The 15621-nt window shown below is 44.1% G+C and overlaps 1 protein-coding gene across 6 annotated transcripts in view; it reads right to left on the reverse strand.

Moving 5' to 3' along the window:
• LOC121548914 (adhesion G-protein coupled receptor G6) overlaps positions 1–15621 on the reverse strand; it is a 52298-nt gene that overhangs the window by 21380 nt on the left and 15297 nt on the right. The window contains exons 5-11 of one of the 6 annotated variants that reach the window (XM_041860574.2): positions 13416–13463; positions 10092–10157; positions 8416–8484; positions 7381–7446; positions 7211–7279; positions 6725–6793; positions 76–164 (exon numbers count right to left, since the gene is read on the reverse strand). In XM_041860574.2, coding sequence (XP_041716508.2) covers positions 76–164; positions 6725–6793; positions 7211–7279; positions 7381–7446; positions 8416–8484; positions 10092–10157; positions 13416–13463 — 476 coding nt within the window. The remainder of the gene's footprint in view (positions 1–75; positions 165–6724; positions 6794–7210; positions 7280–7380; positions 7447–8415; positions 8485–10091; positions 10158–13415; positions 13464–15621) is intronic. The other 5 variants (XM_041860575.2, XM_041860577.2, XM_041860578.2 and 2 more) reach the window with 5 other exon arrangements.

A 15621-nucleotide genomic window follows, 5' to 3' on the forward strand; every position in this document is an offset into this window, starting at 1 on the left:
TCAATTCATTGAGTTCATCTAGTATTCTATTGATGCTTTGATAGAAGAGGAATTTAACATGACAAGAAGCCTTACCCATTGTGCAACAGTTTTCTCAACATCAGACTCTGTTACTTGGGCCTCCTTGTCATTGACAACAAAGGAAATCCTGTAGAAAAGACCCTCTGCAATTGAAAAGCAGAAAAAAAACCTAAATCTATATTTGACACAGGTCATTTACAACACTTAATGGAACATTTGTCTGTGCTGCATAGCAGGAGTGCAGGGGTTGAGACATAATTTAGTCATTTAAAATCCAATTTCATATGACAAATGATGTTGAAAGGCTGCTACTACACAGATAAAACATGTGGGAGGGTTTCTATCAGGAAAAGGCTAAATTAAAATACTCTGTTATCATCCTAGATGACAGTAATCAAAATGGAACTAAAGGCCATAGTGCATTATATGACTGATGTGTATTCAGGGGCCAAATGGGTGATTGTAAATGAGAGCACATCAGTGGAGGCTGCTGAGGGGAGGACGGCTCATAATAATGTCTGGAACGTAACAAATGGAATGGCATCAAACACATGGAAGCCATGTGTTTGATGTATTTGATCCCATTCCACTTATTCCACTCCAGCCATTATCACAAGCCCGTCCTCCCCAATTAAGGTGCCACCAACATCCTGTGGAGCATATACGTGTGGTACATCACTGTTTGATTGTGATGATGATCTGCTGCTATGCCTCACAGCCATCACAAGATGGCTCCCAAGCCTCTCCTGTTGTTAGTGCTGAACTAGCTACAGTACGATGCTGTTTCTACTCCATGCCAATACTGTTCTTAAGAGACTCCAGTGATTGCAGATCAGGAAGGAAGGCCACCTCAGAATGTTTTGAAGTATCCAATATATATATTGTTTATCTTTGTTGATCAAGAGTGTTATTTTTCTTTGACTTGCTATATTATAGCAATATCAGGTTACATTTAGATTAGCAGTTATTTGCTCTAAAATCAAATGATAACAGCATTGGAAGTCTCCCAAGAAACAGGAATGTTTGAAACTTAAAATCACAAGAGGAGAGCTGCGCCCCATGAGGGAAGGTAGCAGCCGCCCCATCAGCCGAGCAGAGGCCTCTATAGAGCTCAGTGATTGGTCAACTACTGTACATGCCTAAGTTAATGTTCTATGCCCCATCCAAAATCACAACACAACCTCAATCATCAACCTCCTCCAACAGGACACCCCATTTTCACCAGATTAGACTTTATCAACCTCATCCCACCACTACTACAGTAGCATTCAAAGCAGAGATTAGGTGATCGAGAGGCTTTCTCTCTTTTTGTTTCTACATCTACGTTGTTATTGCAAAACATACTGTTCCCGGTTGAAAGTCCACACAGACATGATAAATGAAAGCGAGCTTTACATTGGCATGGGGCAATAACAGGGGTGCCCGCGGTGCCCGCTGAGGTCCGTGGGGTGGACACTGTGCCACTGCCTGCATTTAACACTCTATGTGGAGTGGTAAGAGGCAAGTAGGGGCTCTTTGTGGCTACAAAAGACTGCTCATCCATGCCAATGACGGCTAGTGGATTGGGAGTTGTCTGTGTCTCGGTCTCTCGGTATATGTTGGTGTTCTGATTCACAGTCACATTGTTGCCAGGGCCCACACTGCTTACTGACGTGCTTGCAGCAGTGGAGGGTGTGTGATCAATGAGGGCCGGTCCATGTTTATCACCCTGTGTGTCCTCACTGTGGTTGGCCCTCCAGGGGACTGACACAGGGCCAGCCCCAGCAGGGTAGGCGTTTAAGGCCGTAGGAGGCTGGCTGGTGGAAGTAGAGGTGGACTGGATATTTAGGAAAACAGTTGGCTGTTTGCTGGCAGTGGTGAGTTGTATGTTTGAGGCAGAAGGGGGGAGGATATTTCTGGTAACAGCAGTGGGCTGTATACTTGCAGCACTAATGGTGAGGTTACTGGAGGCAGCAGCAGTGAGCTGTGTGTCTGGGGCAGCGGGTGATGCTGTGCTCTCTCTGCTCTCTCCGGGCCAGGCCAGTGTTCTGTCAATTCCAGCAGGCTGAGTGGGCTCTGATTGGCTGCCAATGAGTGTGGAGGATTGTTGGAATGCAGCCGTTGGACGGGTGGGCAGTGAGGCGCCAGCTCCCGAATCAACCATGTTGGCCGCTCCAGCAGACAATGTCCCCCTCAGAGGGGGGATATGGGGGGTAAGGGGGGTGGGGGTAGGGGCGGGGAGTGGTCTCTCTCCAATACGAGGAGGGTTTGTTGTCATCGGTCTATGGAATAAGAGAGATTCAGAAGAATCTGACATGAGCTGATCTGCCCTGGAGGTCACGGTGGAGAGCAGCTCAGACACTGGGGTGTGTGTGTCTGTGTGAATCACACTGCCAAGACCGCTGACCGGATGTGGCCAGCCTAATTCATGCATATAAGCCTGCCGCTGGGGTTCATGGGTAACGACACTGCCATATTCTGATGCTGTACTGCTGATGAGTGGCGTTGGCAGAGCCAGAGGAGGAGAGGGGGCTAGCAGGGAGGAGCAGAGGAGGAGGCTGGTCTGGGAGAGATATTCAGATCCATCATCATTGATGTGTGAGGTCCCATGGTGTCCAAGCTTGGCTACAGATGGCTCGCTCTGCGTGCTGGGGCGGAAGAGCGAGATCAGCGATGGAGAGGAGGACGAGCCACTTATGGATGACATGTGGACTTCCTCTCCTTTCTGTCGAGCCGAGTGTCTCGCCATCCCATCTGCACTTTCCCATTCAGTAACCGTGGTGATATGAAGCTGCTCTGGCAAGTCTGTCTCAGACAGGAGGTCAGAGCTGAGAGAGACCATGCTGAACTTGGTGGGCAATACATCCATCCACTCCTGTCTGCTTGGGGAGATTGTATTAGGAGGTGAGGACTGAGAGGAAGTCCATTCGTCTGTCATGGTGGCTGGGAGGAGGGCCTGGTGGTGTGGTTGCTCTGTGATAGGAGTGACAGATAGGTGAGATGTACATGACGAACTTCTCAGATTAGAACTGAGTGGATTAAAGCCCTCATGCCCCTCTGAGCTGCCCAACACACTGTCTGACACATATATGCACATATATGACGATGGCTCCAGAGCCAGAGGTGAATATAACCTTATCCCCTCACTCTGGCTACCTGACTCAGAGGCAATACTCTCACTGGGAACCATAGTGGCTAGCCTACCATCCACAGGATGAGCGTTAGTCAAGAAGGAACTTAATTGATTCCTCAAAACCAGGTCACTGTGGTGTTTGTCAGAGAAAGAGAGGTGTGTTTTCTCAAGGACAGGTGTCAGAGCTGTAGCGGCATCAGTAGGGACTGACAGAGACAGTGGTCTGGGCCTTGTGCCCTCCCGCATTAATAAATGTATTTGAACCTCCATGGAAGGCTGCAGCACATTCGCCTTTGAACTCTCCGGGAGCGATGTCTCTGTCTCAGTGGCAGCTGGCTTGACGTGTCCTGAATGACTAACATCACTTTGTTCCATACTGTGAACGGGAGAGGTGGGGAGAGGTATGGTTGGAGTGAAGGGGAGGGAGTTAGGGGCCGGTATCTCTGTGATTACATCTGTCCATAGGCTATCTGGCATAGCAGACGTGGTAGGTATGGATATGGGACTGGGTGTGGGTGTGTAGTCTTTATGTCTAGAGACCTCCACTGTGGGGTCATTGTCAGTGGTAATCCCGACCCTCTCAGAGAAACGGAGCTCTGCTGCTGTTAATAATGAGGGAGACTGTGTAGCGATGTTTGAGAGGGACTGAGTGGTTCTCTCTGCTGTTTGCTCACTGAAGCTGCTGCCGGGCCGGGCCTGATCCGTTTGCACACCTGTCCTCTCCGGAGCCGTGCTGAAAGGAGGGATTTGAGCCCAGCTGCTGTGTGCTGCCACCACCCCACCCTGCTCCCCTGTCCTAGCCTCTCCCCCAGCTTCTGCCAGCGCGCCTCCTGCCAACGCCTCCTGGGGCAAATTGGGCTCTGATTGATTGTGTAAATGTTCCCTTCCTCCCCCGGCGTTAACAGGGTCGCTCACAGTCACACGGCCTGGGCCCTCAGTACTGACTCCAGCCCCAGCTTGGGAAAGGTTCTGTGGGCCGGAGGTGGCCAGAGCCAGGCCTTCATCCAGGGAGTAGGACGAGTCATATTGGAAAAGGCTGAAGGGGTCGTCCCCTAGGTCCAGGTCGTAAATGAATGTCTCAGAGCCTGATGTGTACTCCTCCAGGGGCTCAGTCCAGTTCACAGTGCTGCTGCTGCTGTTCTCTCTGCTGGGACTCAATGGGATCCAGTGGGGGGGAGCCATGGGCTTATTCTTCTTACGGTTGCTGAGTGATGCTGACGCCGCTGCTGGGAATGACTCCACGTCCTCCTCATCGCTACTGTTCCCAACATCCACTGGTCGCCATGGGAACAATCCCTGGGGACTCGTCATGACCCTGGATACAGCATGTGTTTTCCTGGCCACGGGCGCTGTTGTTGTTATTGTTGTCACCTTGGGCCTGAGGGACATATGTGCTGCTGGTACAGGATGAGGCTTGGTCAGATAGAGGATGGGTCTGACCGGGAGGCGGGTGACAGAGGCCTCAGGTTTCTTCCTCACGGGCCAGATGAGGGGGGTGGAGATGTAGCCCAGGGAGGTTTTAGAGCTGCGGGGGCCAGGCAGGACGTGAGGCCTGGTGTGGGGGGTGGTGGTGGTGGAGGAGGTCACTGGCCAGGGGGTGAGCCGGAGCACAGACCACAGATACACCGCTCTCTCCTTCTCTGTGGCGCCCCAGTCCAGTCAATATAAAAACGGAGGGGTCAAAGCAGGTTACATATTTTAAATACAGACTGATTTTAGAAACAGCGTCTTCTAGCTTATACTGGAGCTGAATAAACAAATACAAAATAGTAGCCTATGGTCTTATTCCATAGGAATTAGGCAGAATGCATGGAAGAATACAGTATTTGGATCACCTATATTTACAGCAGTCAACTAGGCCTTCCTTTTGAGGTGACAGAATAGACACAGATCTTTCCCCGATACTGTAAACAGCATCTTGGCTGAGAATAGGATAGAATGGGAGTGAGAGGCAAACAGACAGGTTGAAGCAGGCTGAGAGAGAGAACAGCTTGCCAATGGAAGCTGCAAAGTCTCACTACAAACAAGACAAGGACAAGCTTAGTGAGTGTGTGTGTCTTACCCAGCGTAATGATGTTAGTGGACATGGTAGTAGGAGACATGTTAGTCGAGGACGGTGGGGTAGTAGTGGCTTCAGACACTGTTAGCAAGAGTGACAATACAACTAAGTCAGCAAGGAGACCATATCAAGATTTCCCAAGTGTATGTTTTAACCAGCTGAGCAGAATCTTTGCAATGTTAGAAGACATGCTATTAGAAGAAACCAACAATAAAGTAAAAACTACTGAAAAAGTGGAAGATAATGTGTGATTAATCACGTTTCTTTTTTTGAAGATGTGTACAGTAACTACTCATAAGCCTCTCTGAAATACTTAAAGGGAAATTTCCTAAATGTTCAACTTTATATTCTTCATCTCCAGCACCACCCCAACATCAACATACAGTATATGAAAATGGCGCGTTTCTATGTTTGGTAGTAAAAAAGATTGAGGAAGATAAGTGTTTTCAATGACATCATTGGTGTGCATCATGTGATTTTAACCAATTATGAGTAGCAATTGCGTACTAATTGCCTTTAATTGGTTGATGATGTCATTGGAAACAGTTATCTCCTCTATTTATTTTTTACTACAAAACATTGAAACAGGCCATTTTCACATATGTTGATGTTGGGGTGGTGCTGGAGTTGATGAATATGGAGTTGAAAGTTGTGAAATGTACCTTGCCTACATTGGTTATATTAGTAATTCTATAGTTGTATCATGGATGCAAAACTTTGAAAAATGGACGCTCCATGTCCTCAGACTACACTTTGAGATCTGTTTGCCCAATGTGTTTGAAAGTTACAGTGACAAATGCAAATTGTACTGAACAAAGACTATTTTCTGCAAAGCCTTAAAACAAACACAGCCAGACAAGGAGCAGCTGGTGTGTCTTACCCAGAGTAGTAGTGATGTTAGCTGGTAAGTTAGTAGTAGGGGAAAATGGGGGAGTAGTTGTCACTGTTAGCAAGAGTAAGAGATATAACATTTTATTCAAAATGAAGAAAGACACATTTGAGAAAAAAGTGAAAAAGTGAAAAAATATTGAATTCTCCCCAGTCAGTCCTTAGTCAATAACAGGCAAAAGGGAAAAGTGGGCTTTCTTACCATGCACTGTGTTGTTAGTGGTAGGCAAGTTAGTTGTAGCTGGGTTTGAAACAATGGTTGTAGCAGAAGCTGTCAGTGCTGGTAGAACATGGGGGTGGAAAATGGTTACAAAATCAAATGGAAGGCAATAACGGCAAAACACATGATACAGGGCTACAACAGGTGGCTACTATAGGTGTTTTCAAAAATAGAAGCCATGTCAAGAACCACTTAGACAGCATTCACTGCTGAGTCCATTTTTTAAAGGGAGCTACATGGGCAAACATACCATACTCCCATTGAGAAGCCATGACAATTGCTTCCCAGCCTAATCCATCTGGAAAGTTCCAAGTTGGTGAAGGATGGAACCGCTTTCAAACCCATTCCCCACACATAAAGAAAAATGCCACAAGCAGATTTTTCCATGAGTACAAAACAAGAGAAAAACAAATACACATCTTACCATTGGTTGTGCTGTAGAATAGAGTTGTGTTAGTAGCGGCTGCTGCAGATGGGATAATGGTTTGAGTAACTGGTGACAAGGACAGCAAATGTGAACTAAATGGTTTGAAAGAGTGAAATGAACACACACAAACAATAAGCAATGCTCTAGAGTATGCATGGGGTTTATATGGGTCAACGCGTTACCATGCAATTTTCAATTATAAGACGCAAATGGAAAAAACAACAAACAACATCACTGGCAAGATCTCTCATCTCTACCTTTCTTCCTGAAGGTAAATGGCCTGCCAAATGCCATTTGTTTGCTAAATGTTCTGAGAGGGAAATCAGACTAAACTACATTGACATATTATATGAAGGTACCAAATTGAAGCATTTATAAAGGGTCTATATGTAATGCATTCAGAAAATTTATATTTGCACTATAACGATAATCAGATCAAATTTGCATAAACTGAGATCAGATCCAGTGATAGAGATACCTTACCAGTGGTTGTGCTGGGTAATGTCTGCACATTAGTTGTAGCTGCAGTAGTGGTTGTGGTAGTGGTTTGAACTGGTGACATTTACAGCACAAGTCAGCAAAAAGAGGGTATAATAACACAGTGGTTAAATAATGAGGGAAAATAATGTTGAGAACTAAAGATGGCACCTTACCAGTTGTTGAGCTGGTAGTTAGAGGCATGCTAGTAGTGGTGGCAGATGAAGTGGTTGCAGAGAGAACTGAAGATAAGGATGGACAGCAGACACAGTATGAGATGAGATGAATAAAGGAGGGTGAAGTATTGAGAGCTAAGGTTGAGATCATGGACGTATGAATTGGCCATGAAGCATCCACATCTGATCAACTATCAGCACAGTTACACATTTGACTGTCAAATGAACAAGTGGCCTCCGTTTTGGATAGGGGCTAAGCTACAGTGAGTTAAATCAATGTTGTTCCACCATACAATTGACGTCATGTCAATAGTGGCTCCAAACTTCAAATGGAAACGCCAGGACCTTGTTTGCTTTACTTCAAGGAAGGGTCAGATATGAGAGAGATGGAGATCAAACGTCTTCTGCAGCAAAACCATTAGCTAGTACAGTATCAGAGACATGGTGTTTACCTACTGTATGGCCTGCAAACCACTAAACGGCCAATTAGCTCATCAAACACAGCTGTTTTTCACGTCTTCATCATTCATGTCTTATTAGGAGGCTTCCCTCAGTACGGAATCCTACTTGATAAAACTGGTGGCTGCTTTTCACAAATCTTAATTTTATTTGGGCTGGGAAATTAACTGTTTCAGATGTGCCACTGACAGGGTTAATCAAATCATAAATATGTTTTACTAACACATTTTCTTAGGATAGGTAGAAGTTTAAGTGAATGCACCTCAATGCCACCAACAGTGGAGTCAGTATTATGTGGGTTTAATAGACTGGAATTGGCTGTGCGTTTTTTTAAAGGGAGCCATGAGAGCAATCAAAGAGACCATTTTTGGATAAGACCAAAATCTCTCTAGTTTAATGGGCCACCTGACAATATCCCCTCAATCAGTCAGAGTTGCCATTTTCCATATTGATTAAAACACCCATCAGCTGCACTCTGTATGGAGTAGATAGTATTGGTTTACCTTCACAACAACAGACAAGCTGAAAATAACATGTGCTCATTACAAACAATGGGGTTGAGGGATGGATGCTTACCGTTGGTTGTTGAATTAGTAGCAATCATGTTAGTGGTGACAATGGATGAGCTGGTGGGAGTTAATGTTGCTGGTTGCAGGGATGGATGGAGAAAGGTTACATATGCATTAAATGGGTGTAAAGTGAGACGACACAAATGCAAGATGACTGATTGGGCAATGAATACAAGCGTAGCATGAGGAACATGAATACAAATATGCAGAGAAATCTTGTACAGTTGTGTAATGCAGTAACTTTAAAAGCTATTAAAAGCTTTAAAAGTTGTAATAATATCCAGTATAATGTGGATTCTACCAGGATAGGATCAACAGATGAAGAGATTAAATATATTTATCTGTCAAACATACTCTGGGCCATCATAAGCCACAGTGCTGGTCTTCAAGAGGTGACTCTCTTCCTTCCTAGTCTCATTTATTTTCATCCAATCACCTTGTTGATTCTACAGCAAAGTCTGTCACAGGGGTCTTTCTCATAAGCAAAGCATATAAGAGTTAACCTTCAAATAGCTGTCTAAATCCACCATACACACAGCACTTAATAGATTTGCTCGCAGCGTGAGAACTGACTTTTGGGAAATGTGGCTGATGTCTATGGGGAGGAGAGGCCATAAACCGTGCATCATCTCTGCAGCTGCGACCTCATCCAGAACAGGGGTCAAACTGGACAGGAACACTGATTTCCCCATTCCCTTCCTCCCCGCTACTCCCGCTCTCTCCCCATGGAATGGAAGGTCTACTTCTCATGGTTCTTCAGTTGAATTTGGAAGCTTTATGGCAAATGACAAGGTTTGGAGGGTCCCTTAATAAGGAGATCAGGGTACAGAGAGTGTGTTTCCAGTGTACACACTACTGGGTGAATGGGATAGGGGGTTGATACACTAGAGGTGTCGTTTTTTTATGTAATTCCACAAAGACTGCATAAAATGACATCATAGTCTTGTTATGGAATTGATACCGTGGTCAAGACTGCAAAGTGACATAGAGGAGAAAGAGTGATGTACTGTGTGCCTTTTAACATGTTGGCATACTACATTTACATTTTTACGTCATTTAGCAGACGCTCTTATCCAGAGCGACTTACAAATTGGTGCATTAAACTTATGATAGCCAGTGGGACAACCACCTTTTTATTATTTATTTAATTAAAAAAAATTAATGGGGGGGGTGGGGGAGGGGGGGCTAGAAGGATTTATTTTATACTATTGTATGTCAATATGTCTAAGAAGATATGATGAATAAAACAGAACAGGGAGATAACACAAACACACATTAGAGGTGAGATGGGTAAAATGGTATGTCTGTTGGTTGTTAATCATTATAAACTGGGTGATTCGAGCCCTGAATGCTGATTGGCTGAAAGCCGGGTATGACAAAACATTACTTTTTCCTCTTCTAATTACGTTGGTAACCAGTTTATAATAGAAATAAGGCACCCTGGGGGTTTGTGGTATATGGCCAATATACCATGGCTAAGGGCTGTATCCAGGCACTCCGCGTTGTGTCTTGCTTATGAACAGCCCTTAGCCGTGGTATATTGGCCATATACCACACCCACTTATTGCTTAAATATGCAATCATATTTAATAAGTATGATAGTGTATGATTGTGTGGTGCTTGATAATCCTTGTACGATCTGTTGTAAATGATTGACATGTGTAACAGTCGTTGGTTTCCTACCTGGGCAGCCCAGTCCAGGAGAGGCACAGCTGGTGGTCTGTGATGTATAGACGGGTACAGAGGTACCTTCAAAGTGGATTGGAAATAAACATGTTAAATCACCATAATCAACAACATTTCCCATGGTGAGTGGTTAAAGAGAACACAAACAACTCTATGCAGTTTTATATTAATTTCAGTACAATCCCACACATAATAAATTCATGAAAAATAAAAATTTGGCACGACTTTGGCCCTGGGTATTAGGCACCTTCATTGTAACAGGATTGACAGTATTCCCAGCACCTGCTCAGCTCAGCTAGCTACATGCTCTCAGGCTGGTATGTGACCCAGAAATGTCAATAAATATTCAGGATGATCTGCCAAATAAATGTTGGAATTTCATAAGCCTGAATACTTGTGATTTTGTTGAAAAGGGCAGGGAGTTTGATCTTTTCCCCACTGTTCTGAAGCTGTGCCCAGTCCTACCACCAACACCTCCTCTGTCATATAAAATATGCAGCACTTTGTGATACAGGGATGAATGCTGCTTTGTTTGCCCCCCTCACATATTTGCTAATGCTGTTATACAGGAAAGTGCTCAGAGCAGAACACTCGATGGACATGGCTAATAATTATGATATTGAAAAGTAATGAGTCATAGGAGAGAAAGGACATCTTTAATATCAGTTAGTGGAGGTGAGTTGTCATTATTGTCACTGTCCTATGGTCCAGTGAACCATTGTTCTGGCGGACCGTGGATTCCAGTCTTCAGTCTTCAACTATTACCTCATGCACTGCTGAGTTCTAATCATAGAAGTGAAACGTAAGAAACTACTCTCTTTTGTCACTCCCAGGCCAGTACCCATAACCCACCCAAAAGGTATTGTGCCTTTAGGTGATGTGGATGAATGGCTAGTGCTATTCCATATATCTGAACTAGTAGACCCACAAGACTAAACTACCCCATCGTGCCTGGGCCAGGACTGTGAGGAATGTGAAGACTCAGTGGGTCATGGATCTCTGACAGAGTGTAGCCATGCAGACAGTCACTCCCCCACTGACCTCACACAGAGATGAAAGGAGGCCCAAAGGGCTTCATTGGGCCAGTCCTCTTCACAAGCCTGATAATTAGCCCAGAGCTAGTTTACCCCAGGTAGACTACAGCTACAGCTTCGCGTGCCACACCACTGGCCAACCACACTACCTAAACTTAAGGTTTGGGCCCCTTAGCCTCCTGCCAACATTATAGGCCTCGGCTGTGTTTCACAGTGTACAGTCATGGTCAAAGGTTTTGAGAATGACACAAGTATTGGTCTTCACAAAGTTCGCTGCTTCAGTGTTATGAGATAACACTGAAGCATGTTACTATGGTATACTGAAGTATAATTACAAGCATTCCATAAATGTCAAAGGTTTCTATTGACAATTATATTACGTTTATGCAAAGAGTCAATATTTGTAGTGTTGACCCTTCTTTTTCAAGACCTCTGCAATCTGCCCTGGCATGCTGTCAATTAACTTCTGGGCCACATCCTGACTGATGGCAGCCCATTCTTGCATAATCAATGCTTGGAGTTTGTCAGAATTTGTGGGGTTTTGTTTGTCCACCCGCCTCTTGAGGATCGACCACAAGTTCTCAATGGGATTAAGGTCTGGGGAGTTTCTTGGCCATGGACCCAAAACGTTGATGTTTTGTTCTCCGAGCCACTTAGTTATCACTTTTGCCTTATGGCAAGGTGCTCCATCATGCTGGAAAAGGCATTGGTCGTCACCAAACTGTTCTTGGATGGTTGGGAGAAGTTGCTCTCGGAGGATGTGTTGGTACCATTCTTTATTCATGGCTGTGTTCTTAGGCAAAATTGTGAGTGAGCCCACTCCCTTGGCTGAGAAGCAACCCCACACATGAATGAATGGCATGACACAGGACCGATGGTAGCGCTCACCTTGTCTTCTCCGGACAAGGTATTTTCCGGATGCCCCAAACAATCGGAAAGGGGATTCATCAGAGAAAATGACTTTACCCCAGTCCTCAGCAGTCCAATCCCTGTACCTTTTGCAGAATATCAGTCTGTCCCTGATGTTTTTCCTGGAGAGAAGTGGCTTCTTTGCTGCCCTTCTTGACACCAGGCCATCCTCCAAAAGTATTCGCCTGTGAGTGCAGACAGATGCACTCACACCTGCCTGCTGCCATTCCTGAGCAAGCTCTGCACTGGTATTGCCCCGATCCCGCAGCTGAATCAACTTTAGGAGACGGTCCTGGCGCTTGCTGGACATTCTTGGGCGCCCTGAAGCCTTCTTCACAACAATTGAACCTCTCTCCTTGAAGTTCTTGATGATCCGATAAATGGTTGATTTAGGTGCAATCTTACTAGCAGCAATATCCTTGCCTGTGAAGCCCTTTTTGTGCAAAGCAATGATGACGGCACGTGTTTCCTTGCAGGTAACCATGGTTAACAGAGGAAGAACAATGATTTCAAGTACCACCCTCCTTTTAAAGCTTCCAGTCTGTTATTCTAACTCAATCAGCATGACAGAGTGATCTCCAGCCTTGTCCTCGTCAACACTCTCACCTGTGTTAACGAGAGAATCACTGTCATGATGGCAGCTGGTTCTTTTGTGGCAGGGCTGAAATGCAGTGGAAATGTTTTTTGGGGATTAAGTTCATTTTCATGGCAAAGAGGGACTTTGCAATTAATTGCAATTCATCTGATCACTCTTCATGACATTCTGGAGTATATGCAAATTGCCATCATCAAAACTGAGGCAGCAGACTTTGTGAAAATTAGTATTTGTTTCATTCTCAAAACTTTTGACCACGACTGTACAGGGGGGTTGTTACATGTTAGTTCCTAAGAAGTCATTGTCTGGTCTTGTAAAAAGTAAATGTTCTTCCTGCATGAGAAGCCCTGGAAAGACGAGGCAGGCAGATACAGTACATTGATGTTATTCAAAGCAAGGACGGACAGACAATTAGCAAGAGTACCACTGCTGGTCGACTTGCGTCATGCAGCGCCTCGTTATGTCACGACACAAAGTCTGCGAGCAGAAAAATAACATAACTTTACCTGGTTGGTCTTGTATGTATGACACAAGACTAATAATATTCTATTTGTGTATAGATTTGGCATATTGACTGTAGATTAATCAAACTTATAATTTATCATTGGCATATAACGTCCAGAGGCTTGGTAAAAAGTTAATCCATAATGCAACTCTCTGTTTCCTGGAACCATAAAGTCTACACTTTATAGTGGTTAACACTGTATTTCACATGCATCATCTTGCATGGTACTCAAGCAAGCGAATTTCACAAAGCAATCAGGTTGTTAGCAGCACACTCACCACTAGATGGAGCAGCTGTTGTTAAGTGTATGCAAAGTGGGAAACAGACTGTAAAGAGAAGACTTGACATTAGTATGTATCATATTAATCAGGCACAGGCAATTATTAAGCAGAAGCTGCATCAGCCAGTGACATGTAAACAAACTCATGTAGGCAAAGCAAAGCATTTATTTACTAATTAATAAGTTAATACATGTTTAATAATCTAATGGACCACAATGAAACATGGAGGTGTTTATGTAAAGATAAACAAGGACACAAGGACTAAACTCCACTCCATGGTGAAGAAAGTTTCTGATGAACTCCACCAACTGCGTGGAGCAGAGACTCAGCTCCGACTACATTGATTCGCCTAAGGTCAATACTTACAATACAAAATGTAAATGATGGCATTCTTACTATGTACCTATGTTTGTCCTCTGTAGTTGCGTCCCTTTCTTTGTTTGCTGAAATCCATACTTTTTCAATAAATGTTAATCAAATACAACCACAGACTGCTTCTGTAGTATTTGAGAGATAAGCAGCATGTTATTATGCACATCTGGTTAAAATGGTATGCACATGTTCAGTGCATGATATTGGAAATATGTATCTGATTGGATGCGCATAGCTTACTTGGCAGGCCCTCATTGGTTGTTGGCCAGCATATTCAAGTGTGCTACCTTAGAGCGGGTGCAGATGGACTCAGCTTGGAACAGGCTACTTAGTATGGCGTATCCGCTGTCATGTTGGAAATAAACAGTCTTTGTGATATTAATGCTTTATACTGTCGAGTTTCTCTTCGCAAGAACTAAAAATAACCTGCTTCCTTTACATTTTACATTTTAGTAATTTAGCAGACGCTCTTATCCAGAGCGACTTACAGTTAGTGAGTACATACATTTTTCATACTGGCCCCCCGTGGGAATCGAACCCACAACCCTGGCGTTGCAAGCACCATGCTCTACCAACTGAGCTACAGGAGGCCTCAACCGGGGATGCAACAGTTTCCTTGATGAGATTCAATTGGCACATGCGTTTTTGCGCTGAGTTGCCATCTTAGAGCAACAGCAATGAGCAAACAGTCGGTGGCTGTATTTGATTAATGTTTATTGAAAAATTGGGGATTTCAGCAAACAAAGAAAGGCATGCAACTACGGAGGACAAACATAGGTACAAAGTGGGCATTTCATAATTGACATCTTTTGAAGTATTGACCTTGGGCGAATTGATGTAGTTGGAGCTAGATTCCACAAAGCCTGGTCTTGCCTCCATGCCGTTGGTGGGAGTTCATCAGAAACTTTCTTCACCATGGAGTGGAGTTTAGTCCACTACTATAGAGGTGATATACTCAAACAACAGTTAGGGCTGGCACAATTACCGTATAACCGTGTAACCGACGGTTATGAATAAAGACTGCCATGAAAATAAATAACCGTCATAACTGTTTATTTTGTAATTTTTGTGGAATGAACAGCTGACTGAAGGCAGGCGGCAGAGCATTAGTGCGGTTGAGTCCGTTTCTGCGGTAACATGGACTCTTAAGAACTTGATGAAACCAGAGAGGAAGAGGCAAAGCGAGAGGATTTACTCTGCTCAAAATCTGTCTGTGTGAGATAAGCCCTTTTTTGTATGGAGGTCTATGACTTACTTGAGGCTTATTTGATTGAATATAAGTTTCATAATGTTTAGGCTGTTAATGTACTGATATACTGTAAGTGGATGCACGTGGCATTCTGGCAACTTTGAGAAAAATGACTTAATTGTGCCTGTTGTTCACATGCGTATCTGTCCTCTCATTGGCTAGAATGGTCCCACCTGATCTCGCCTGCATTAAATCATGGAGGGCATGTATTTCCATTTTTAGAGCGGTCATTCGGCTATCTTGTCAATATAATAGATCATCTTTGATGTAACTTTGTTGCTCCTTGCTGAAATGTAGAATGTTCATTCAAATGATGTTAACTGATGTGGCTCATGCAATGGAATGTATTTTCTGTAATGTCAGTTGAGTTGAATCAACAAATCACAGCACACATGATGGGTACACTTCCTGCTTTTACTTCCTGCTTTGCTCCTATGGGTACACTCGGGATGGGCACCAGTCCACCCATTATGTCATCATTGACTCAAATGGGAATTATATTTCTATGGCGGCACATGCAGTCAAGAGCAGAGGAGAGGATTTTTTGTTTTTCTTTACAGTATTTATTATTTTGCTATTCAA

The sequence above is a fragment of the Coregonus clupeaformis genome, chromosome 33 (assembly GCF_020615455.1).
Source record: "Coregonus clupeaformis isolate EN_2021a chromosome 33, ASM2061545v1, whole genome shotgun sequence".
Classification (NCBI taxonomy): Eukaryota; Metazoa; Chordata; class Actinopteri; order Salmoniformes; family Salmonidae; genus Coregonus; species Coregonus clupeaformis.